The sequence below is a fragment of the Trachemys scripta genome, chromosome 1, assembly GCF_013100865.1.
Source record: "Trachemys scripta elegans isolate TJP31775 chromosome 1, CAS_Tse_1.0, whole genome shotgun sequence".
NCBI classification, from domain to species: Eukaryota; Metazoa; Chordata; order Testudines; family Emydidae; genus Trachemys; species Trachemys scripta.
In genome coordinates, this window is record NC_048298.1 from 209580041 (window position 1) to 209600370 (window position 20330).

At 42.1% G+C, this 20330-nt stretch overlaps 1 protein-coding gene across 19 annotated transcripts in view; it reads left to right on the forward strand.

Annotated features, from left to right (window-relative positions):
• The window catches only part of MAP7D2 (MAP7 domain containing 2), a 128891-nt gene that overhangs the window by 106297 nt on the left and 2264 nt on the right, over positions 1–20330 (forward strand). For 11 of the 19 annotated variants that reach the window (XM_034755532.1, XM_034755555.1, XM_034755578.1 and 8 more), the window contains 8 exons: positions 2597–2832; positions 3879–4005; positions 7316–7520; positions 8021–8125; positions 10113–10166; positions 15161–15239; positions 16249–16447; positions 18255–18534. In XM_034755532.1, coding sequence (XP_034611423.1) covers positions 2597–2832; positions 3879–4005; positions 7316–7520; positions 8021–8125; positions 10113–10166; positions 15161–15239; positions 16249–16447; positions 18255–18504 — 1255 coding nt within the window. In that variant the 3' untranslated portion in view covers positions 18505–18534. The remainder of the gene's footprint in view (positions 1–2596; positions 2833–3878; positions 4006–7315; positions 7521–8020; positions 8126–10112; positions 10167–15160; positions 15240–16248; positions 16448–18254; positions 18535–20330) is intronic. The other 8 variants (XM_034755550.1, XM_034755624.1, XM_034755642.1 and 5 more) reach the window with 1 other exon arrangement.

Consider the following 20330-nt stretch of genomic DNA (forward strand, 5'->3'; position numbering starts at 1 on the left):
CCAGAAAATTATTCCTATATACTAAGGGGTTAGTTGAGAAGATAGAGAAATTTGTCCCTCTTCAGATTGAAAAATTAATCTAACCTAGTGATGTCTGTTGAATTCTTTGCTATGTTCAAGATGATTATGCAAAATCTGGACTGTAATTTGTATAGGGGGGTAGGCGTGGTATTCCGAAACTGCATTGTACTGATCTTCCCAGAGCTTTAACTAGTTAATCAAGTTATTTCCACATATCAGTCTTGCCTGCCTCTTTCTTTCTCTCTCTCTCTCTCTCTCTCTCTCTCTCTCTCTCTCTCCAGTGTATTTGTAGCAAAGAAAGGATTCCATTACTTCAGCCTATGGGCAGGGCCAGATTAACTTTTTGTGGACCTGGCGCCAAACATATTTGTGGGCCCCCCTGGGGAATGATTGTAAAAGGGGCCGGGGGCAAAAGCACAGTGGGGCAGGAGCTAGGGTTGGTCCCTGGAGCAAGGGAGGGGCCAGGGGTAAACTGCAAGCGCAGCAGGGCTGCGGAGGGGGTAAACAGGATCTCCCTCCTCTCCCCCCCATCCCCGCCCCTGCCCACATACAGCGGGTACCTAACTGGTTCTAGCCCATTCTCTTCATCTCTCTCTGCACTGAGCTGCCCCTCCTCCCCCAGCAGGAGGACAGGTTCTCTTCCAGCTCTCTGAGGTGGGTGTTGGGAGTGGGAGGTGCAGAGGCTAATGTGGTTACTCCTATAACTGGAGTTTTAGCTTCCAGTCAGCACTGCTAACCGGACACTCAGGTCCCATTTTCTACTGGAGTTTCCAGTCTAAAACGGGATACCTGGCAACAGGGCTGCAAGAAAAGCCCGGGGGAGGAGGGGGGAAAGGAAGCAATCATTTTTAAAAGTGAGAGGGCTAAGCCTTGGGGACGGGAGGGAGGGAAGCAAGTGGTGGGTGGGCTAGGGAGTGAAGAGGAGCTAGTGGGCAGAACCATGTCTGCTGTACTGCCCAGGTAGGTTAGAGACCGTATCCCCAGCCCAGGTGACGTGACAGCCAGCTTCAGTTTTGGGGTCCCTCCTTAGGACCCAGCCAAGAAAAAGAACATTCTCTCTTATCTCCCCCGCCCCTGTTTTTCATTCTTTTTTTCCTTCATCCTCCTCCTATAAGTAATAGCAAGTCAATGAAAATAAAGTATGGTACCTTGATTGTTCTTGTAGTCTAACTTATTTTTCCACAGACCATTTGAAAATCACAGAGGGTCTCGATGGCCCACTTAATGATCTTTCCAAATATTGTAAAAAAAGTTGGGGTGTGGGGTCTAGCCAGGAGCTAGGGCGAGGGACGGGGCTCAGGATTGGGGCAGGAGGTTGGGGTGTGGAGCGCTTACCTGGGGCAGCTCCTGTTTGGTGTGAGGGGTGCTGGGGGGATGGGACAGGAGCCCCTGTTTGGTGCTCAGGATGGGGGTGGGGATGTGGGGGGGGGTGCAGGAGTCAGGGCATAGGGTGTGGGGGGGCTGGGTGTGTGTGAGGGAGCTGCAGGAGTCAGGGCAAGGGCTGGGGATGTGAAGGGGGTGCAGGGGGCTGGATGTGTGTGAGGGGGTTCAGGGGGCTGGGGCGTGTGAGGGGGTGCAGGGGTCAGGGTGGGCAGAGGTCTGTGGGTGTGGGCTGGGGTCGGGGTGCTCACGGCAGGGGGCTAGAGGGGGTATGCCCCAATTACAGCCCCTTCTCCAAGGCATTGCCCCCACCCCTTCTCCCCCTCCCCCGAGCAGCAAGCGTGCTGAGGCTCCACTCTTCCCCCTCCCACCTGGTGGCAAACAGCTAATTGGCGGCAGGGAGATGGGGAGGGGAGGAACATAGCAAGCTGGGGGAAGAGGTGGGGAAGGAGCTTAGCTGCCGGGAGAGCCTGCCCTGCTTCAGCAGGAGCCCCAGGAGCCAGCAGCACCAAGCTTCTGTTCCCACAGGGGCGGGGGGAGAAGAGCGGCCAGGCCAGGCCGGGGCCCCTTTGGATCGTGGGCCAGGTAAACCCGGTACTGCCTGTGGGGCGAAGCACCATAAGTGTACCGCTTCTCTAGCTACACCATGGAAGTTGACATACAGACATAGTAGTTGTCTTAACTTCATACAATTAGCATCAGCACTTAAATGCTATGGCAACAGCTGACTTAATAATTGGATGGATGTATGGATAAAAACAAAATAATGCATTTCGCTTAAACACAGGCCTCTAGTACATGATTTAAACGAGGAGCTCCACTGGTTCAGCCAGTAGAGGAGATGATAACCACACAAGCCAGGTCCTACATTCCATCTCCTAAAGGGTAGTGATGTGGGTGGGGTGGGGAATGTATGTATGTATATATAATAAATTCAGGCCAGTAAGTTACATACAACTCTCTCTCTCTCTCTCTCTCTCTCTCTCTATATATATATATATAAAAAAAAATAAACACGCTCTCCTTATCACTAGCATTTCATTTCTTTGATAGTCTGAGATACTGTGTCAAAGCCTACAAGAAAGGAGTAGCAAATATCTGTTAAGTGAGAACTTCATACTAAATCACATACAATTAATGGTGTGTGTGTGACTTTTCTCTCCTTCTCTTCCACCCCACCCCACCCCAACCCCAGGACAGTTACAAAGACGTATCCACAGTCTCCTAAAAATGTTAAACAATATCCTGCATCTCCTGTGAAGCACCGTGTCATCTCTAATCTCAGCCAGGAGACTCCTAAAAAGAAAGCAGACAAGGAGAAAGAGAACACCACTAGCCACAAACCCCAGCTGTCTTCCACTGAGGAGGTTGTGGGCCAAGCAGTTGCTGAGAAACATGTGCCTTCTACAGGAAAGACTGAAAGCACTGAAGGTGGGTTTTGTGGCAAGGATATATCTAAAGCCGCTGCAGGTACACGATGCTTTTAAACAAGGGCATTTCTTTCTTTTCCTAAAGCTACTTGTAAATCTGAAGTTTGCAGTATCTATTGAAATCACTAGTTATATAATTTCCATTGTGGTGACGTGGATAAATTCTTAATTATAAAAATGCAACTTGAGGTGGCCAAACTGAGGATTCCCATCAATGCATCTCATGGACCAAGGTTTTCAAAAATAAGAGCCGGAAGTTATGACGTTAGTCATTTTCATCAATGGAAGCAGAAGGATGCACGGTTTTGAAAATCAAGTCATTTATTTAGATGCCTAAGTATGGATTTAGGAGCCTAGGCATAGGCTTCCTTTTTTAAAAAAAAAAAATCTTGCCAATTTTGGATTAAAACTTTTTTTTCTTTACTACCCTCTTCGTATCAAAACGATCAGTTAAAAACCCCTTATTTTTCCATTTTTGTTTTTCATGCTAACAAGGTGCTTCAGCTTCAGCTGTGCTAATCATTTGAAGTCAACAGTCCTTAGAAAAATGAGCTCCTTGAATACTCCTTACACTTAAGCCAGGTTTTCAGAACTTAACTTTATTCTTTCTGGTACTTCCCTGAAGTGCTGGGCTCTGTCTGAGCAGGATCAGGGTCCATTTAGCTAGACAGTAGATGCCACCTGAAAATATTGTCTACATCTTTCTTTTAAGATGCAGCTAAATCTCTACAGCAGTTGTGATCTAAAATACTTCACCACACAATGAAGTTATTTTTATACTAATCTTATTTCTATGGCTGTATCAGCTGCTTTAAAATGCCTGGTACTTTGTAAACATACACAAAATAAATACCCTGCCATAGAAGTTTCCAGTGCATGAGGGATGTAAAGAAGTACTTGTGAGGTGGATAAGGGGAATGGGAAACAGTAGGCTACTGTGAAAAGATAACATGCTTATTGAATACATGTTACAAAGTATATATATGTATGTGCTGTGCTTCCTTTTTTCATTTCCTGACTAACATTCTAATCACAATGCTGCACCAGGGAAGCTCACAGCAGGAACTACTGATGCAGAAGAAGCTACAAAAATTCTGGCAGAGAAAAGACGGCAGGCTCGTCTGCAGAAAGAACAAGAAGAACAGGAGAGACAGGAGAGAGAAGAGCGGGAAAGGTACTTGCTGTCATTTTAAAAAAAACAAAAAGAAAATTAGTGGTGGTAGTCATTAGCGCCCAGAAGTCTAAGGTCAGTGGCCCATTATAAAAAGTACTGTACAAATGTAACGCCGACAGACCCTGGTCGTCAGTGGGCTGGATTGAACTTGGGACCCTTGGAGCTTAGTGCATGAGCCAGTGAATGAGCTAAAAGCCAACTGTCTCAGAGCTAAGGCTATAGAGCAGAGTCAGTCTCTCTCTCTTCTCCCCCTCCCCCAAGGTGGCACAGAACACCACACCCAGGAGGTGTGTGGGTTACACAAACACATAGTAATAGAGAGAATCCCTAAGAGCAGATCTATTATTGGAGCTCAGAACTTTTGAAAATCAAGCCAGCTACTCAGGAACCTAAGCTTAGGCCCTCATGGTTTTAAAAATTTAACTCAAATAACTAATTACTCAAGTCTTTTTATATTGAGTGCAATAGAAACGTGTGTTTTTATCCCTGTAGAAGGCCAGAGGCTTCTCACTCTTTCCCCACTTTACGCTTCCACGCATCTAAAGTGTCTGTCCTTCTGTCCCTGGAGAACTGAAAGGAATTTAATTCAGAGCTTGTCATTGCTCCTTCACAATTGATAGAAGCGGTCTGTTTTGGGACCGGCTTTCTTCAATATCTTCATTAATGACTTAGATATTGGCATAGAAAGTACGCTTATTAAGTTTGCGGATGATACCAAACTGGGAGGGATTGCAACTGCTTTGGAGGATAGGGTCATAATTCAAAATGATCTGGACAAACTGGAGAAATGGTCCGAGTTAAACAGGATGAAGTTTAACAAAGACAAATGCAAAATGCTCCACTTAGGAAGAAAAAATCAGTTTCACACATACAGAATGGGAAGAGACTGTCTAGGAAGGAGTACGGCAGAAAGGGATCTAGGGGTTATAGTGGACCACAAGCTAAATATGAGTCAACAGTGTGATGCTGTTGCAAAAAAAGCAAACATGATCCTGGGATGTATTAACAGGTGTGTTGTGAGCAAGACACGAGAAGTCATTCTTCCGCTCTACTCTGCGCTGGTTAGGCCTCAGCTGGAGTATTGTGTCCAGTTCCGGGCACCGCATTTCAAGAAAGATGTGGAGAAATTGGAGAGGGTCAAGAGAAGAGCAACAAGAATGATTAAAGGTCTTGAGAACATGACCTATGAAGGAAGGCTGAAAGAATTGGGTTTGTTTAGTTTGGAAAAGAGAAGACTGAGAGGGGACATGATAGCAGTTTTCAGGTATCTAAAAGGGTGTCATAAGGAGGAGGGAGAAAACTTGTTCACCTTAGCTTCTAAGGATAGAACAAGAAGCAATGGGTTTAAACTGCAACAAGGGAGATCTAGGTTGGACATTAGGAAAAAGTTCCTAACTGTCAGGGTGGTTAAACACTGGAATAAATTGCCTAGGGAATCTCATCTATGGAGATATTTAAGAGTAGGTTAGATAAATGTCTGTCAGGGATGGTCTAGACAGTATTTGGTCCTGCCATGCGGGCAAAGGACTGGACTCGATCTCTCGAGGTCCCTTCCAGTCCTAGAATCTATGAATAAGGAGTCACTGTCTCATATCACAGTGCAGTACTAGGTCCTTTCCCTCACCTCGCTTTCCCTGTGGCTAAGGGAGTATGAAGATACTGCCATACTCTCAGCTCATTCTAGCCTGAATTGATTTATTTATTTACAGATCAAGTACCATGCAGTCTGCTCCTACCTCCTGCTTCCTTACTGAGCTGTTAAGCACCCGGTGGTCCCTAGGCTGCCAGGCTAAAATTGCACTGAGGGGAGAGAGCTCCATAGACAGTCAGGTAGCCCAAGGACCATGAGAGGCTTAGCACTGGATGGAAGAGTTAGCTCCCAACTATCCTGACCTTCTTAAGGTTTTAGGTGTACAGATGCAAAGTAGTGTGCAATCTCTCCTGTCAAGTGTGTCAAGCTTTATGTGTGTAAAATTTGAAGTGCTGAGGCTCTAAACTTGGCGGTGTTTTTTTTTTTTAAAGCCAGTTTATTTATAAAAGTATGAAACTTTAAGCAATTCAAAAGGTAGGAGTTTTATCTTTACTTCCACGTGGTCTGTGGAGCTAATAGACATGAGTTTCTGTACTCCTGACCCCCTTAGCTCTCCGTGTCATGAGATATTGTTTCTGGACACATGCACTCATGAATTGAGCAGGACACACAAGTGAATTAAAACAGGGATGGATTTAAGCAGCAGGCCACAACTTTATTGACTGAACGCTGGGGAAGGGCATTATGTGTGTCCCACCCACCTGGTCTCTCTCATACCACACATTTAGTTGCAGGTCTCACATCATATAATTAATAACTGGGGAGAGAACCTACTCAGCCTACCCCTATGACATAGCCCACTTCTGAATCTCTCACCCTCTGCCCCCGAGGGGATTAGACGATACCAAAGGTTTGGTCTGCAAAGATTTCAGGTCTCCCCTTTTCCCAGAGATGCAAGGGCCACCAGCAAAATTCCAGGTCTCTCTTACCTCAGGAAGCTGGCTCTTTTAGCCTTTTGCCACACTGGACACCAGCGGCAAATTGTGACAAACTAACCGTTCCTATAAATTGCTAATATTAAAATTCCATACCCTACTTCTTTTAATCTAACTCCATGATGCTGTGAGGAGGGTGAAAAGATTGAACCACTGGGCCTCAGTCAGTTTGGCCCAATGGGAAAAATTCTTTCCTGATCCCAAAATGGGACCTGTCAGACCCACAGCATCGCAAACACACAGTTTAGTAAGCTTCTGAAGGAGGCATTATCAGGTATGTGCTTTCCCTTCCTTCTGGGGCTGTGTCTCACTATTTTCACCAAGGGAGGGCATTTGCATGTTCAAAAATAACTTCATTGCTCAGATGGTCAGGAGTGAGGTGAGGTTATCATAAGGCAAAAGTGGGAATAAGGGTCCTTTTTAACTGCTCAAAACTTGAAAAATGTTAGTTCTACATACTGTAGTTGAAATTACAAACACGTTTCTTGTTCTGTCCCACTTTAGTCACATCAGTGTTCAAAGGGAAATGTTATTCTTCAAAACATTAGATGGGGTGAATAAAGCTTAGAATGGAAGCCTGGTTGCAACTTGAATTATGGAGTTGTGGCCAATCCCTCCATTGTGTCAGAGCCCATTCCATACAAATGTATGTAGAAGCGTTTATTCGCAGCCAAATTACGTTCTGTACATACAGTGCATGATGCACTCTGTGCGTCTTTGAGTTCTGTGTTAAACGAAGAGCAACGTGTGCTGCATTTTCAAATGTGCTGCTGTTTTTTTGAAGGCTAGAGAGAGAGGAGCTGAAAAGAAAGGCAGAAGAAGAAAGAATTCGCCTAGAAGAAGAAGCTCGTGAGAGAGAGGAGGAAAGAAGGCGTGAAGAGGAAGAAGCTAGGAGAAAAGCAGAAGAGGATGCCAGAAGGAGAGCTGAGGAAGAAAAAATGCTAAAGGAAAAGCAAGAAAAAGAACTGCAGGCCAAGCTTGAAAAACAGGTATAGTATAAGATATCTCTTGCAAGAACTTCTGTTAAAAGAGCAGAAATCTAAAATACAAGCAATGGACCTGATTTTCAGATGTTCTGAGAACAGCAACTCCAATTGAATCACTGGAAACTTGGTGTGCTCAGTATTTCAGAAAACGGGGACCCCATCTTTATTTATGAACGTTATAAAAAACTACGAGTGTGGAAAAGTTATTGAAGAGCACTTAATAACTTAGAGTCCATTGCTTCTTAGATCAAGTGGAAAGCAGAGGGACACTGCAGTGAAGATAAAATGTAATCTAGAAAAAATGTAATCTTCAGTGATCCCTTTTACAACGGGACATGCAGTCTAATGAAATTTAAACCTCTTACTCTTTCTCTTTTGTAAGATGCTTGCTGACAGAGTTATGCCGATAATCCATACCTGGCAGGCTGTGTAAGATTTTATAGAATCTGATGATTTGTCTAAAATAAATAACGGTTCTACCTTAGCTTATGCATTTTCATTAGAGAGAAGAAGCTGAAGCAAAGGCCCGAGAGGCAGCTGAACACATGCGGCTGGAAAGGGAACAAATCATGCAGCAGATTGAGCAAGAAAGACTGGAGAGAAAGAAGGTAGGTGTTCATCTCCAATTTAAAAGAACTAGTACCTTTGTTATTTTAAATGCATAAATCCAGAAACCTGCCCAAAAATATCCAAAACAAACATTCAGTTGAGTAGGCAGAGTTCAAGGTTTGTTTTTTAAAACCTAATCCAGATTAGCTAATTTTCAACCTGGAGAAACATGTACCTCAGAGTTTGTAACAAACTAAGGCTTGGTCTACACTAAACCCCCAAATCGAACTAAGGTACGCAACTTAGCTGAAGTTCGAAGTACCTTAGTTCGAACTTACCTCGGTCCACACGCGGCAGGCAGGCTCCACCGTCGACTCCGCGGTACTCCTCTTGCCGAGCTGGAGTACCGCAGTCGACGGCGAGCACTTCCGGGTTCGACTTATCGCGTCCAGACAAGACACGATAAGTCGAACCCAGAAGTTCGATTGCCAACTAGCGGCTGGGTATAGACATACCCTTAGTTGTTGTTGTTTTATTATTATTTTTAATTAATAATTATTAAGGCAGTGCCTAAGTGCCCACTGAGAATGGGGCCTTATCGTTCTAGGCACTGTACAAACACAGTATTGGACTGTCCCTGCTCTGAGGAGCTTACAATTTAAATGGACAAGACAAAGGGTAGGAGAAGCGGGTATAATATACAAGCAGAGTGATGGTTCCCACTCAGACTTATAAGCCACAGAAAGTTAAAAACAATAACAGGAGTGTGTTTGCTTTAAATAAATATGCAGTTTTTAATTGAGAAAGTGGATTTGTACTCTGCAGAAAAAATAGTATGTTATCCAGTTGGAAAAAGCATTCTCCTCCCACCCTACTCTGAGGGAATGGAGGAGCATCAGCAGAGCCACTCTATGGCCACTACTGCAGTTGTTTCGCTCAAGCAGGGAAATGGCTGGTGCTTCTATGTAACTCCAGACCCACACCCTGCAAAGCATCCATGTAGTGCTTAGTCACACTGCATGCCCATAGGTGGCCGGACAGAATTTCCCCCAGATTTCTAGAAATCTTTGTCTTTAGCTTAGTTAAGAGATGCCTGGAAAGTTGTTATAAAAGCCTTCCCTTTTGTGTGTTTTCTTCCAGTTTCATTCCAAATTATTAGTCTTGGAGGCTGGAGGGGTTTAACTTTAGTAGGGTCAACCACTTGTACATTGGAACACAAGAACTAGAAGTGATGTCTTTAAATCTAAAATAGTTTACTTTAAGTATATAACTCTCTGGGCAAAGACATAATGCATTTGATGAATTAACAAGCAGAAAAGAAGGATTTTACAGCTGTACAACTGTAAAATAAAGTGTTTCATTTTAAATAGCAAATGGATTGCAATACTAGAGGACTACTGATGACTTTGTGGTCTGAAGAAGCAGTAGTTGGAGACTTGAGCAATTAGTGTTCAGCTGACAAACTTTTTGTTCAGGAAGTGGGCACTGGGGGGCTCATCATCGCAAACCTTTTTATTTATTTTTTATCTACTAATTTGCACCTGGTGAGAAATTCAGTTTGTTGGAATTGTGATTACAAAGAGAGCTCCCTTCTCTTCTTCCCCTCTTCTCCTCTGGGTACATCTACACTGCAATAAAAAACCCACGGCACCAAGTCTCAGAACCTGGATGAATTGACTTGGGCTCGCAGGGCTTGGGCTGCAGGGCCAGAAATTGCAGTGTTTGGCTTCAGGCTGGAGCTCACCTCTGAGACCCGCCCGCCCTGGGCTCCCGCCTGAGCTCAAACACCTACACTGCCATTTTTAGCCCTGTAAATCCAATTCAGCTGACTCAGGCCAGCCACAGCCATGCTGTGGGTCTTTTATTGCAGTGTAGATGTACCTTTTGTCTTCTTCCTTTCTAGTGAGGGCAGAGATAAGTTTGTGACACCAGAGTTAAATCAACCTTCCCTGCTGCCCATTACCAATCCCATGAGCCCTCTCTCCCAGCTTCATAGCATGTCTGCCTTGTAACCTTCTGATGTGATTGATTTACATTGCTTTCTAGCGAATAGATGAAATAATGAAGAGAACAAGAAAGAGTGAAACACCAGAAGTAAAGGTATGGAACAGAGTGCCTCTCCACACACACCCTGCTCCCAGGATATTTTCCCAGTGGGTGTGGGTGGCAGGGAGGGGGAGGGACACTGTAGGATTGCTCCCTGGAGAATAAATGCTTTGACTAGAAATGCTCTATTCTTATTTTTCCGTTAGATTTTAGAATTAAGAGTGACTATAGTTGTAGCAGCACCGTGAGGTCAGTACTACTCTCCTAGGCAGTGGAGGTGGTGAGCCATATATAGTTCAGAACTGTAGTGCTGAGAACTGGTATCTTTGTGACTTTTGCCTATGCAATGCATCTCCTCCATTTTGATGATGTTGAATTAATCAGTCATAGAGCTCTTGTCCTCCTCCATGTTAATTCTGATCACGGGGTGGGATTAACAGCAGAGCAGAGGTGCCTGATGATGCACCAGCACTCAATGGACAGAGGTAAAGTGTTTGACTCTCACTTCAGACTTTTACTTCATAAAATTTTCTTTTAGGGAAGCTGTTTCTTTATTTAGCTTAAGAGGCTCTAGTTTTCTTTAAAAAGACAAAACCAGAAAAATCCTCTCTCCTGTCTACATTTCTCTAAAAGCTACCAGACATTAGGCATATGAGGGGAAGGTGTTGTCTGGCCAGGGGGAAGAAATGGGGGATGTGACTCCTTTAAGGGTTACCCTCCTTTGGGTTGAGGGGCAGAAGGGGAACCTCACTTGAGCCAGGGGAGGACTAGAAATGGCACAGGTGGGCCACTAATCCATGGACACCTTGGGGAGGGAGGAGGTTTTCGAGTGCAATCCCTGACCAGTAAGGGGTTCTGCCACGATCTGCCCAGTGACCCTGTGTGCCCTGACTATCCGTGTGGTAAGAGCCCTGGTTCAGCAACTCTGACTCCAACTGCCTGCTTGTTTCACCATAGCCACACACTGGTCTCCAGCAGCCTTGGTTACTGCTCGCCAAGTGACCCCAACATACCACCAGTCTCCAATTTCTCCAAAACTGTCTGCCCTGAAGTGTCCTGACTTCTCCTGGAACGCTCGGAGAAATAATATAGTTCGTTTGTGTCTTCAAAGAGACAAAAGCAAATTAGAGCTTTTTACCTTAATTGGGGTAAATACACCCTTCCCTTCAAACATACCACTGAGGAGTTGGGGTATAAAACAAGGGTATTAACAAAAGGGCATAGGTTAAGTGATACCAAATAGAAGGAATAAAATACACTTTCTAGTGGCTAAGACTTAACAAGCTATAGCCTTTGTTTGAGGTAGATTTCTTACCAATCTTTTTCTTTCCAGCTATGCCTGACTTTCTCTCAGTCAGGACCTTCCACAGAAGTACAAGGGGCTGGTTTCCCTTGTCTTCCTAGGTGACAGATCTTTGCCTAAGCAGGTTTCTCGCTTATATTCAGTTCCCAGAAACTTCAGCCCCCTTGGTTCAAGGACTTATCTTTGTCGTCTTGCAAGAGCTCTGGCCTAGTGATGGATGCCATGATGGCTTCTTCCTCTTGCCTTATATTATCTTCCCAAACTCACTCTTTTGTCCCCAGACCCAGGATTACGTCATGCTGTTCTTCCCTTCCTGTGGACTTCCCATCCCCCTGCTGATTCGTATGTAAATAGTGCTTCCATTATTTTTGGTCACACCTCGCTTAATGTCATTGGAGACAGATAGATAGCTGACTTCTCTCCTGTCTGGGAGAAACCTGTTTTTCCCTGCTTTTAGTTACAGACTTTAAAGCATAATGTCCTTAAGTATCCATATTTTCTCATAGACTGTTAATATGTACATTTCACAGTTATATTAATCACCAGTGTGTCATCAGCTTTCAGAAAAAACCTTCCGCTGACTGTACACTTTGCTAATACTGTAATACTGTGTACAGTCAGTTGATTCTGTTACTTACCATTGAAGTTCAGATCCTTCCAGGGGATATCTCCCCCACATGCTAGGTTGGTGGCTTTTTAAAATCTTTTATGTAAATGTGCCTTCGTTGTCTCTGCCTGATGACCAGGTGGGTCAGACAAACAAATGCACATTCTTTTGTTTACAGCAATCTGTGCTTATGCATTGCTTGCCAAACACATTTTTGTGAACATAATTCTAGCACATATCCATAACTCTCTTAGACACTTCATGCATACATCATACAAGAATGTTAATGATCAGTGAGTTACTAGTTTTCAAATGATATATTACGTGCCACTTTTGGGGTATATATCATGACAATTGTGTGTGAGGTGTAGTGAGTATGTCAGGCCTGACGAGTTGCTGACACAGAGTAGTGAACCACCAGTGGGCCTCTGTGTCACAAAGGTGTTTATTAGGGCTGTCGATTAATCAGCGTTAACTCATGTGATTAACTCAAAAAATTAATAGCGATTAAAAAAATTAATTATGATTAATCGCCGATTTAATCGCATTGTTAAACAACAGAATACCAACTGAAATTTATTAAATATTTTGAGTGGTTTTTTACATTTTCAAATATATTGATTTCAATTACAACAAAGAATACAGTGCTCACTTTATATCATTTTTCTTACAAATATTTGCACTGCAAAAATGATAAAAGAAATAGTATTTTTCAATTCACGTGATACAAGTACCATAATGCAATCTTTTTAATCGTGAAAGTGCAACTTACAAATGTAGATTTTTTTTTTTTAACACTCAAAACCAAAACAATGTAAAACTTTAGAGCCTACAAGTCCACTTAGGCCTGCTTCTTGTTCAGCCAACCACTAAGAGAAACAGGTTTGTTTACATTTACGGGAGATAATGCTGCCCACTTCTTATTTACAATGTTGTCACCTGAAAGTGAGAACAAACATTCACGTGGCACTTTTGTAGTTTGCATTGCAAGATATTTGCGTGCCAGATATGCTAAACATTCGTATGCCCCTTCAAGCTTTGGCCACCATTCCAGAGGACATGCTTCCATGCTGATGACGCTTGTTAAAAAAATAATGCGTTAATTAAATTTGTGACTGAACTCCTTGGGGGAGAATTTTATGTCTCCTGCTCTGTGTTTTACCTGCATTCTGCCGTATATTTCATGTTATAGCAGTCTCGGATGATGACCCAGCATGTTGTTCATTTTAAGAACACTTTCACTGCAGATTTTACAAAACACAGGGAAGGTACCAGAGAAATCCTTAGAGATTTCTAGGGATAGCTACAGCACTTGACTCAAGGTTTAAAAATCTGAAGTGCCTTCCAAAATCTGAGAGGGACGAGGTGTGGAGCATGCTTTCAGAAGTCTTAAGAGCAACAGTCTGATGTGGAAACTACAGAACCCGAACCACCAAAAAAGAAAATCAATCTTCTGCTGGTGGCATCTGACTCAGAAGACGAAAATAAACATGCATTGGTATGCATTGCTTTGGATTGGATGATTGGATTGGATGATGAGCAGAACCCATCATCTGCATGGACGCATGGTCCTCTGGAATGATGGTTGAAGCACGAAGGGACATCTGAATCTTTAGCGCATCTGGCACGTAAATATCTTGCAACGCTGGCTACAATAGTGCCATGCGAACACCTGTTCTCACTTTCAGATGACATTGTAAACAAGAAGCGGGCAGCATTATTTCCTGCAAATGTAAACAAACTTGTTTGTCTGAGCGATTGGCTGAACAAGAAGTAGGACTGAGTGGACTTGTAGGCCCTTAAGTTTTACATTGTTTTGTTTTTGAGGGCAGCTATGTAACACAAAATCCTACGTTTGTAAGTTGACCTTTCACGATAAAGAGTTTGCACTACCATACTTGTATTAAGTGAATTGAAAAATACGAGTTTTTATTTTTACAATGCAAATATTTATAATCAAAAATAAATATAAAGTGAGCACTGTACAATTTGTATTCTGTGTTGTAATTGATATCAATATATTTGAAAATGTGGAAAATATCCACAAATATTTCTATAAATGGTATTCTATTATTGTTTAACAGTGCGATTAATTGCAATTAATTTTTTTAATCACTTGACAGCCCTAGTATTTATATTTCATTCCCAAGGCCAGTACCTCCCACCCATGGATCATAATAAGATTGGGTTTTATTGTCTATGGCGGACATTACACCAGCTTCTTTTTTGGGGCCTGGGAAGGAAATTCTCTCACTGCAGAGTGGCTGAGATGGAGTGGGGGGTTTTCTGCAGCTTAGGGACCTGGTGGGGCAGGTCAGGAGGAAAGGTTCAAGTTGTCTCAGCTTAGTAGGTATCCAGTGAAGTTACTCATTGCATGGAGGATCCGGTTCCCTGATGAACCAGTTGGAAGTGGATATATGGGAAGGGCATCTCCTCGGGAAGTGGAACTCCTACCGTCTGGTCTAGCAGGAAGACAATCTTGTATCCCCACTCCTTCTTAACCTTCATATAAGAGAAGGGCAATGAGGACCAGCAATGAGCTGGGTCCAGGCAGGAAGTCCAGAGGGCTGTTGGCAGCCTTTGCAGATAGGTGGGAATTATTAAGGAAAGAATGATCAGCACCATACAATCCTTGCCACGTATTTCCAAAATGAGTTAATAAAATTGTGGCCTAATTTAAACTACATCCCTTGCATCTTGTCTTTCTTCAACCCCTATTCTCCCAGCCATGCAGGATTTCCCCATCCATCTCAGTCAACTTTCTGACCTCCTTCTGGCACTGTCCTATCCCGTCCACTCCCCTACCACCATCACTTGAGCCTCTGCTCTTCCCTTTGTCTTCCTCTCACACCTTGTGCCTCTGCATCCCAAAAGGGGACCTGAGGATAATTTCACAAGGCCATGTGTACTCTGAGTAACTACTCTGGCAGTGTAGGGAATACTTCTATAATAGATGCAGCCTAAAGATAAAATGTGTGTTGTAGTTTTTGTTTTATGTGCTTGAATGTAATTGAGAAAAAGCATTCTAGGAACAACTGTGTATTAACCAGCAGAGTTTTTTAAAGGTTCTGAGTCCAGTCAATTCCCTGAATCTTAGGACCTTGCATCTAATGCAGCTTAAACATTATTTGGTTACAGAAGGAAGAGCCAAAACTGGAGATACCATCAACTTTGACTGTGGAAAAGCAACCAAAAACTCTTGCTCTCAATCAAACAGGTAAAAGCCCTTCATTTTTGTTTTGACCAATATTCAGTCTTGATAACTTGAAAACAAAAATCCATAACCTCAGATAGTGCTGTATTGTCACAGATGCTGTGTTTTCATTCAGAAAAGGAACAGATACATTTATGTGTAAATATGTTAAACATAAGAAAATAGAACATCTTTGATTTACCAAAGTATGGTAAATGTAGAACAGGGATCGGCCATCTTTGGCCCGCAGCCCACCAGAGTAAGTACCCTGGCGGGCCGGGCTGGTTTGTTTACCTGCCGCATCTGCAGGTGTGACCGATTGTGGCTCCTACTGGCCGCGGTTTGCTGCTCCAAGGCCAATGGGGGCGGCGGGAAGTGGCAGCCAGCACATCCCTCAGCCCGTGCCGCTTCCCGCAGCCCCCATTGGCCTGGGACGGCGAACCTCGGCCAGTGGGAGCCATGATCAGCCGAACCTGCGGATCCACCAGGGGGCTTACCCTGGTGGGCCGCGTGACAAAGGCTGCCTATCCCTGATGTAGAAGCAGAAGACAACTATCCTGATGGGTAATATTCTACTCCACAGCATGTCCCAGATAGCATTTATATAAAAGTTATTCTAGCCTGCAGATTTCTTTGTTCATTGTAGTCTACATTCCTGTTTTGTAGATTCTCTAGAAATATTTTCCCCTACGGCCAAGCTTGACATGCTTTTTAAACATTGTTTTAAAATACAATCCCTTTTGCATTTAATTTGGTTTGCTAACAGCATATATATATATATATATATTAAAGAATGATAAATGAAAAATGTGTAAATAGTGAAGTGTGACTTTTCCGTATTTTTTCCCCTTCTCTAGGGCTTCTCTCTGCATGTTGTAAAAGATAATATATTATCTTGTTTCTTTTTCAAACTGTCCTACAATAGCAGGGTGATTGACAAGATAATATGATGGGTCACTTTCGTCTCTAATTTCTATGACTCAAATAATTTTGTGATTTTTAAATATAAACACTGCTATTACTTCCTAATGAGGTTCTTTTATAGAAATCAATGGACTGACAGCCTGCCAGGAGAGTAAAGGCTTAGGATGTGCTGCTGTTGAAACACTTTCTCGAGATATATTTTCTAATGGACTTAAGTCAGTTACGGGCCTTATTCAGCTGGATGCCATTGATGGGAAATCTAACAGCATGGATGATTCAACAGATGAGGTTCAGTCTATGGATGTGAGGTACACGTCACATGAAACACATAACTTTTAAGTAACTGTTCAGAAAACCAAAACCAACCCACCAAAACATATGCAGTTCTCTCATTTCATTTGTTAATCTGTCCATCTCTGGGCACAGCCCAACCCCAAATATGGACTCCTGTGTAACTACTCTTTGTATGTTCTGACTAGTAGTGTGCTCTCAAGAAGTAAATGCACTTTCAGGTTGAAGGATACTTACAATCTCTTATCTCACTCTCATATCCTGCAAAATAATTAAGCTCTTCCATAGTTCTCACTTGCCAAGTGCACACAAACATGCTCAAACATTTTGGATTGTCCATAGAGTTCACATGCTGTATTGCTGTGAAAATGGGTATTCAAATATCAGATTTTGTTTTGTACCAGAACTATAAAACAGTGGCATATAAGTCATTGTGTTGTACAAATAATGCCGCAGGTTAGAATTTCAACATTCACATTTTCAATTATTTTAATCTTAAGTCTTTTAATTCATGCTAATTTAACAAATATTTGGCAACAAGTAAGCAATAAACAAGTATTATGGGATCTTGGGTGAAAGACTCCTATTGTACAGTATGTGCAACAAGGGAATTGACATTTTAAGATTGCTGAGAACCATAGTCCTGAATTCCTTGATTTTAGTAAAATCTCATATTTAATATTGCATTAATGTAGGTTTTTTAATCAATGGGCCAAATTAAGCCCTGATGCAACTCTAATTACTTCAATAGTTATGCAATGGATCCATTTGTGATGATGTTAGGTTCATTTAATTTTCAGTTTTTTCATGTTATGTCTGAAGATTATACCAAGACTTTAACAAGAAAAATCTTTTATTAAAATTGCATTTGAAATGTACCCATGCCCTTTTGACTATTTGTTAGAGAAACAGGAGGAAATAAGCGAAGATTGTAGACATCTGTATATCAATGTTTGGCATAGATATATAATATATTTATAATCTTAAATATAGTGTTCATTCCCCATTAACATTATAACTAAAAATTAAATGAACCTAACATTGTAACAAATAGATCCATTGCATAATTATTGAAGTAATTAGAGTTGCATCAGGGCTTAATTTGCCCATTGATTAAAAAAACCTACATTAATGCAATATTAAATATGAGATTTTACTAAAATAAAGAAATTCAGAACTATAGTTCCCAGCAACCTTAGAATTTCAATTCCCTTGTTGTGCTGCATTTAGTTTGTTCTGTAAAAGTTAGCTTTTTAAATTTCACACGGTTTCACAATTTTCACATGGTTGAATATATCTTTGAAATCTGTACTGTGCAAAATTAACAGTCTGAGACCACGATCCTGCAAAGATTTATCCACAAGCTTAACTGAAATTTATGCATTGAAGCCAAGGGGACTATTTGCTGTTCATGAAGTTAAGTATGTGTGTAAACCTTTGCAGAATTAAGATGCGATTAAAATGGTAAATATAAGGTATCTGATGGCGCAGGGAATGGAATATTCAGCCTTTTTAACCTCTGGGTCACTAGTTGGAATCCAGCCTCTCTGAAATGAGTTTGTAATCTCAGTCCAGTTCCTACTGGACTGTGTCAATACTATGCAGCCACCACCAAGACCAACATTTAAGGAGTATGAAGACAGAATTACTTTCTCTCCTATAAGTTGGCTCCTTTGTGTATGAGTTGGGCACATAGCACTGAGGCATGTTGTACCTGTTCTGAGGATAAATAGAACGGCTTTCAGGGATGTCGTAACCCTTTTCATGAACACTAAGAGCTTACAAGACTTTTATTCTGCATTTTCCTTTCTGTCTTCCATACAGTCCTGTTTCCAAAGAAGAACTTATATCTATCCCAGAATTCTCACCTATGAATGAACTCATTCCCGGTGGTTCTATGGACCAGAATGGAACAAGTAATGCCAAGGCTCTTGAAGATCTCTTGGATTTCACAGGACAGGCCACTTACTCCAAGATATCCAGTGAAAACATTAGCCTGGATGATTGTAACAAAAACTTGATTGATGGATTTAACAGTCCTGGGCAGGAGAATACACTTAACTCCATCTGTTGACAACCACACGATTCTGTTGTACAGATGAAGGTACAATATTGTGAGAAATATCTAAGCTATGACAAGTTATTGGGAGTGTAGATAGCACACTTTTTAGGTTAATCCAGTAGTGCGAGCAGCATATGTTGAGAGTTAGGTTCCTGGACATTTAAATTTGGCATAATCTTCCGTGAGTAGACTAATTAGGAATGTAAGAATTGGCATAGTGGAAAAGAGGAATGGTCCACTTAGTCCTGAATCCCGTTTTAGCGTGCAGTCTGTGTTGAACAGTGTCCCTCAGAGCAAGGTATAAACCCTCAGAATGCTCCGATGTATAACAAAGCAGAACTCTCCAGATCTTAACTGTAACTCCTCCTGACCCAAGATGTTTACCATCTTAAGCCCTAAGGTATGAGAAGTGATGGTCCTTGTAACTTTACCCTAGCTAATATACTAGGGTAACAGATGCTATTCTTACTCTTTTTAAAACAATCTTCTAATCCTTTTCTGATATGTGCTAAACTTTTTGCCTGAATACCCTGCAGCCAACAGTTTCACAGATTAATTAAATGTAACATAAAAAGCTTTACTGTTATCAGTTCTAAATTCTCTTCTAATTTCCTCTTATTCTTGTATTATGGGAAAGGGTAAATAGGAGTAAATGTTCATCCTTCTCTACATTTTTATTCTTTTATACCCCTATCATACTACTTACTCTTCCCCTTTCAAACGAAATAACCTTAGTCTTCCTGAAATCTACTAGGATAGAATTCCCCAATTACATAAGTATTCCTTTCTCTGAACACTTCTCCATTTTTTGGAGATAAAGTGACACAAGAGAAACCTTGTGAACCCTTGGAATATAGGTTAATCTCCAGCTGTTGAACATCTTGGGGAATGAGCATTTTCCTAGGTTTTAGAGTAACTTGTTAGCCACCTGTGTCAAATTCAAACTACTTTTCCTATCCTTCAAGGACTTGCACAACTTTACTCCCTTGTACCTTTCAACTCACCTTTCCTTTCATCATCTCTTCTTGCTCCCTCTGCTGTGCCCAAGCAGAACAGCTAACTGTTTGCTTCATGTTGTGCTCCCTCCTAATTTTGTCTCTGCTTCTTTTCATATAGCCTCCGATTGTAAGCTTGGAGCCTCTGTCCTTACCCATTTTGTCATACATCCACCCTCTCTACCTTCAAAATCTCCTTATGACACTACCTGTTCCAAAAGGCCTATTAACTCTAGAGCTCTCTGCAGTTTAATTGTTAACTAGTCAGATGAATGAGAATCCTCAATACAAAGTACAAAAATGTGAAAGGAAAAGACGTAAAAATATAACAAAGGAAAATAAACCCCCACATAAAAATAATCGGAAAAGTGTGGAACTTGCAAGATATGTCTCATCCTCAATGTTTGCTCACCTTGCTCTTTGAGTTTGCCCATTCATCTTCCTGCAATTTCCTTTCAGTGACTACTTGGATTGTAACTTTCTTGGTGTAGGTGTTCTGTCTTCATACTAGTCTGTAAAGCACCTTGCACATTCTTGGTACTCTATAGATAATAAATAGGTAAGGAAGGCATCATGGAGGAAAAGGGAAGCTTGTTCGGCTGTTGGAAAGATGGGTCACACCATATGCTTTCCTATCAAGTTTTTACTTCGTCCCTGATGGGAACCCCTGTCATGCCCTACCTCTCCCTGCTCCTGGTTTCTAACCACAGCCAGGAGGAGTGGGGAGCTAGCTCATGTCCAGCTAGGAGTGGAAAGAGAGTGAGATCTAGATTGGTTCTATGCTGGCAGTTGAGCCATCAGTGCAGGAACTCATTGCATAGTTCGGAACTAAAGATGTAAATT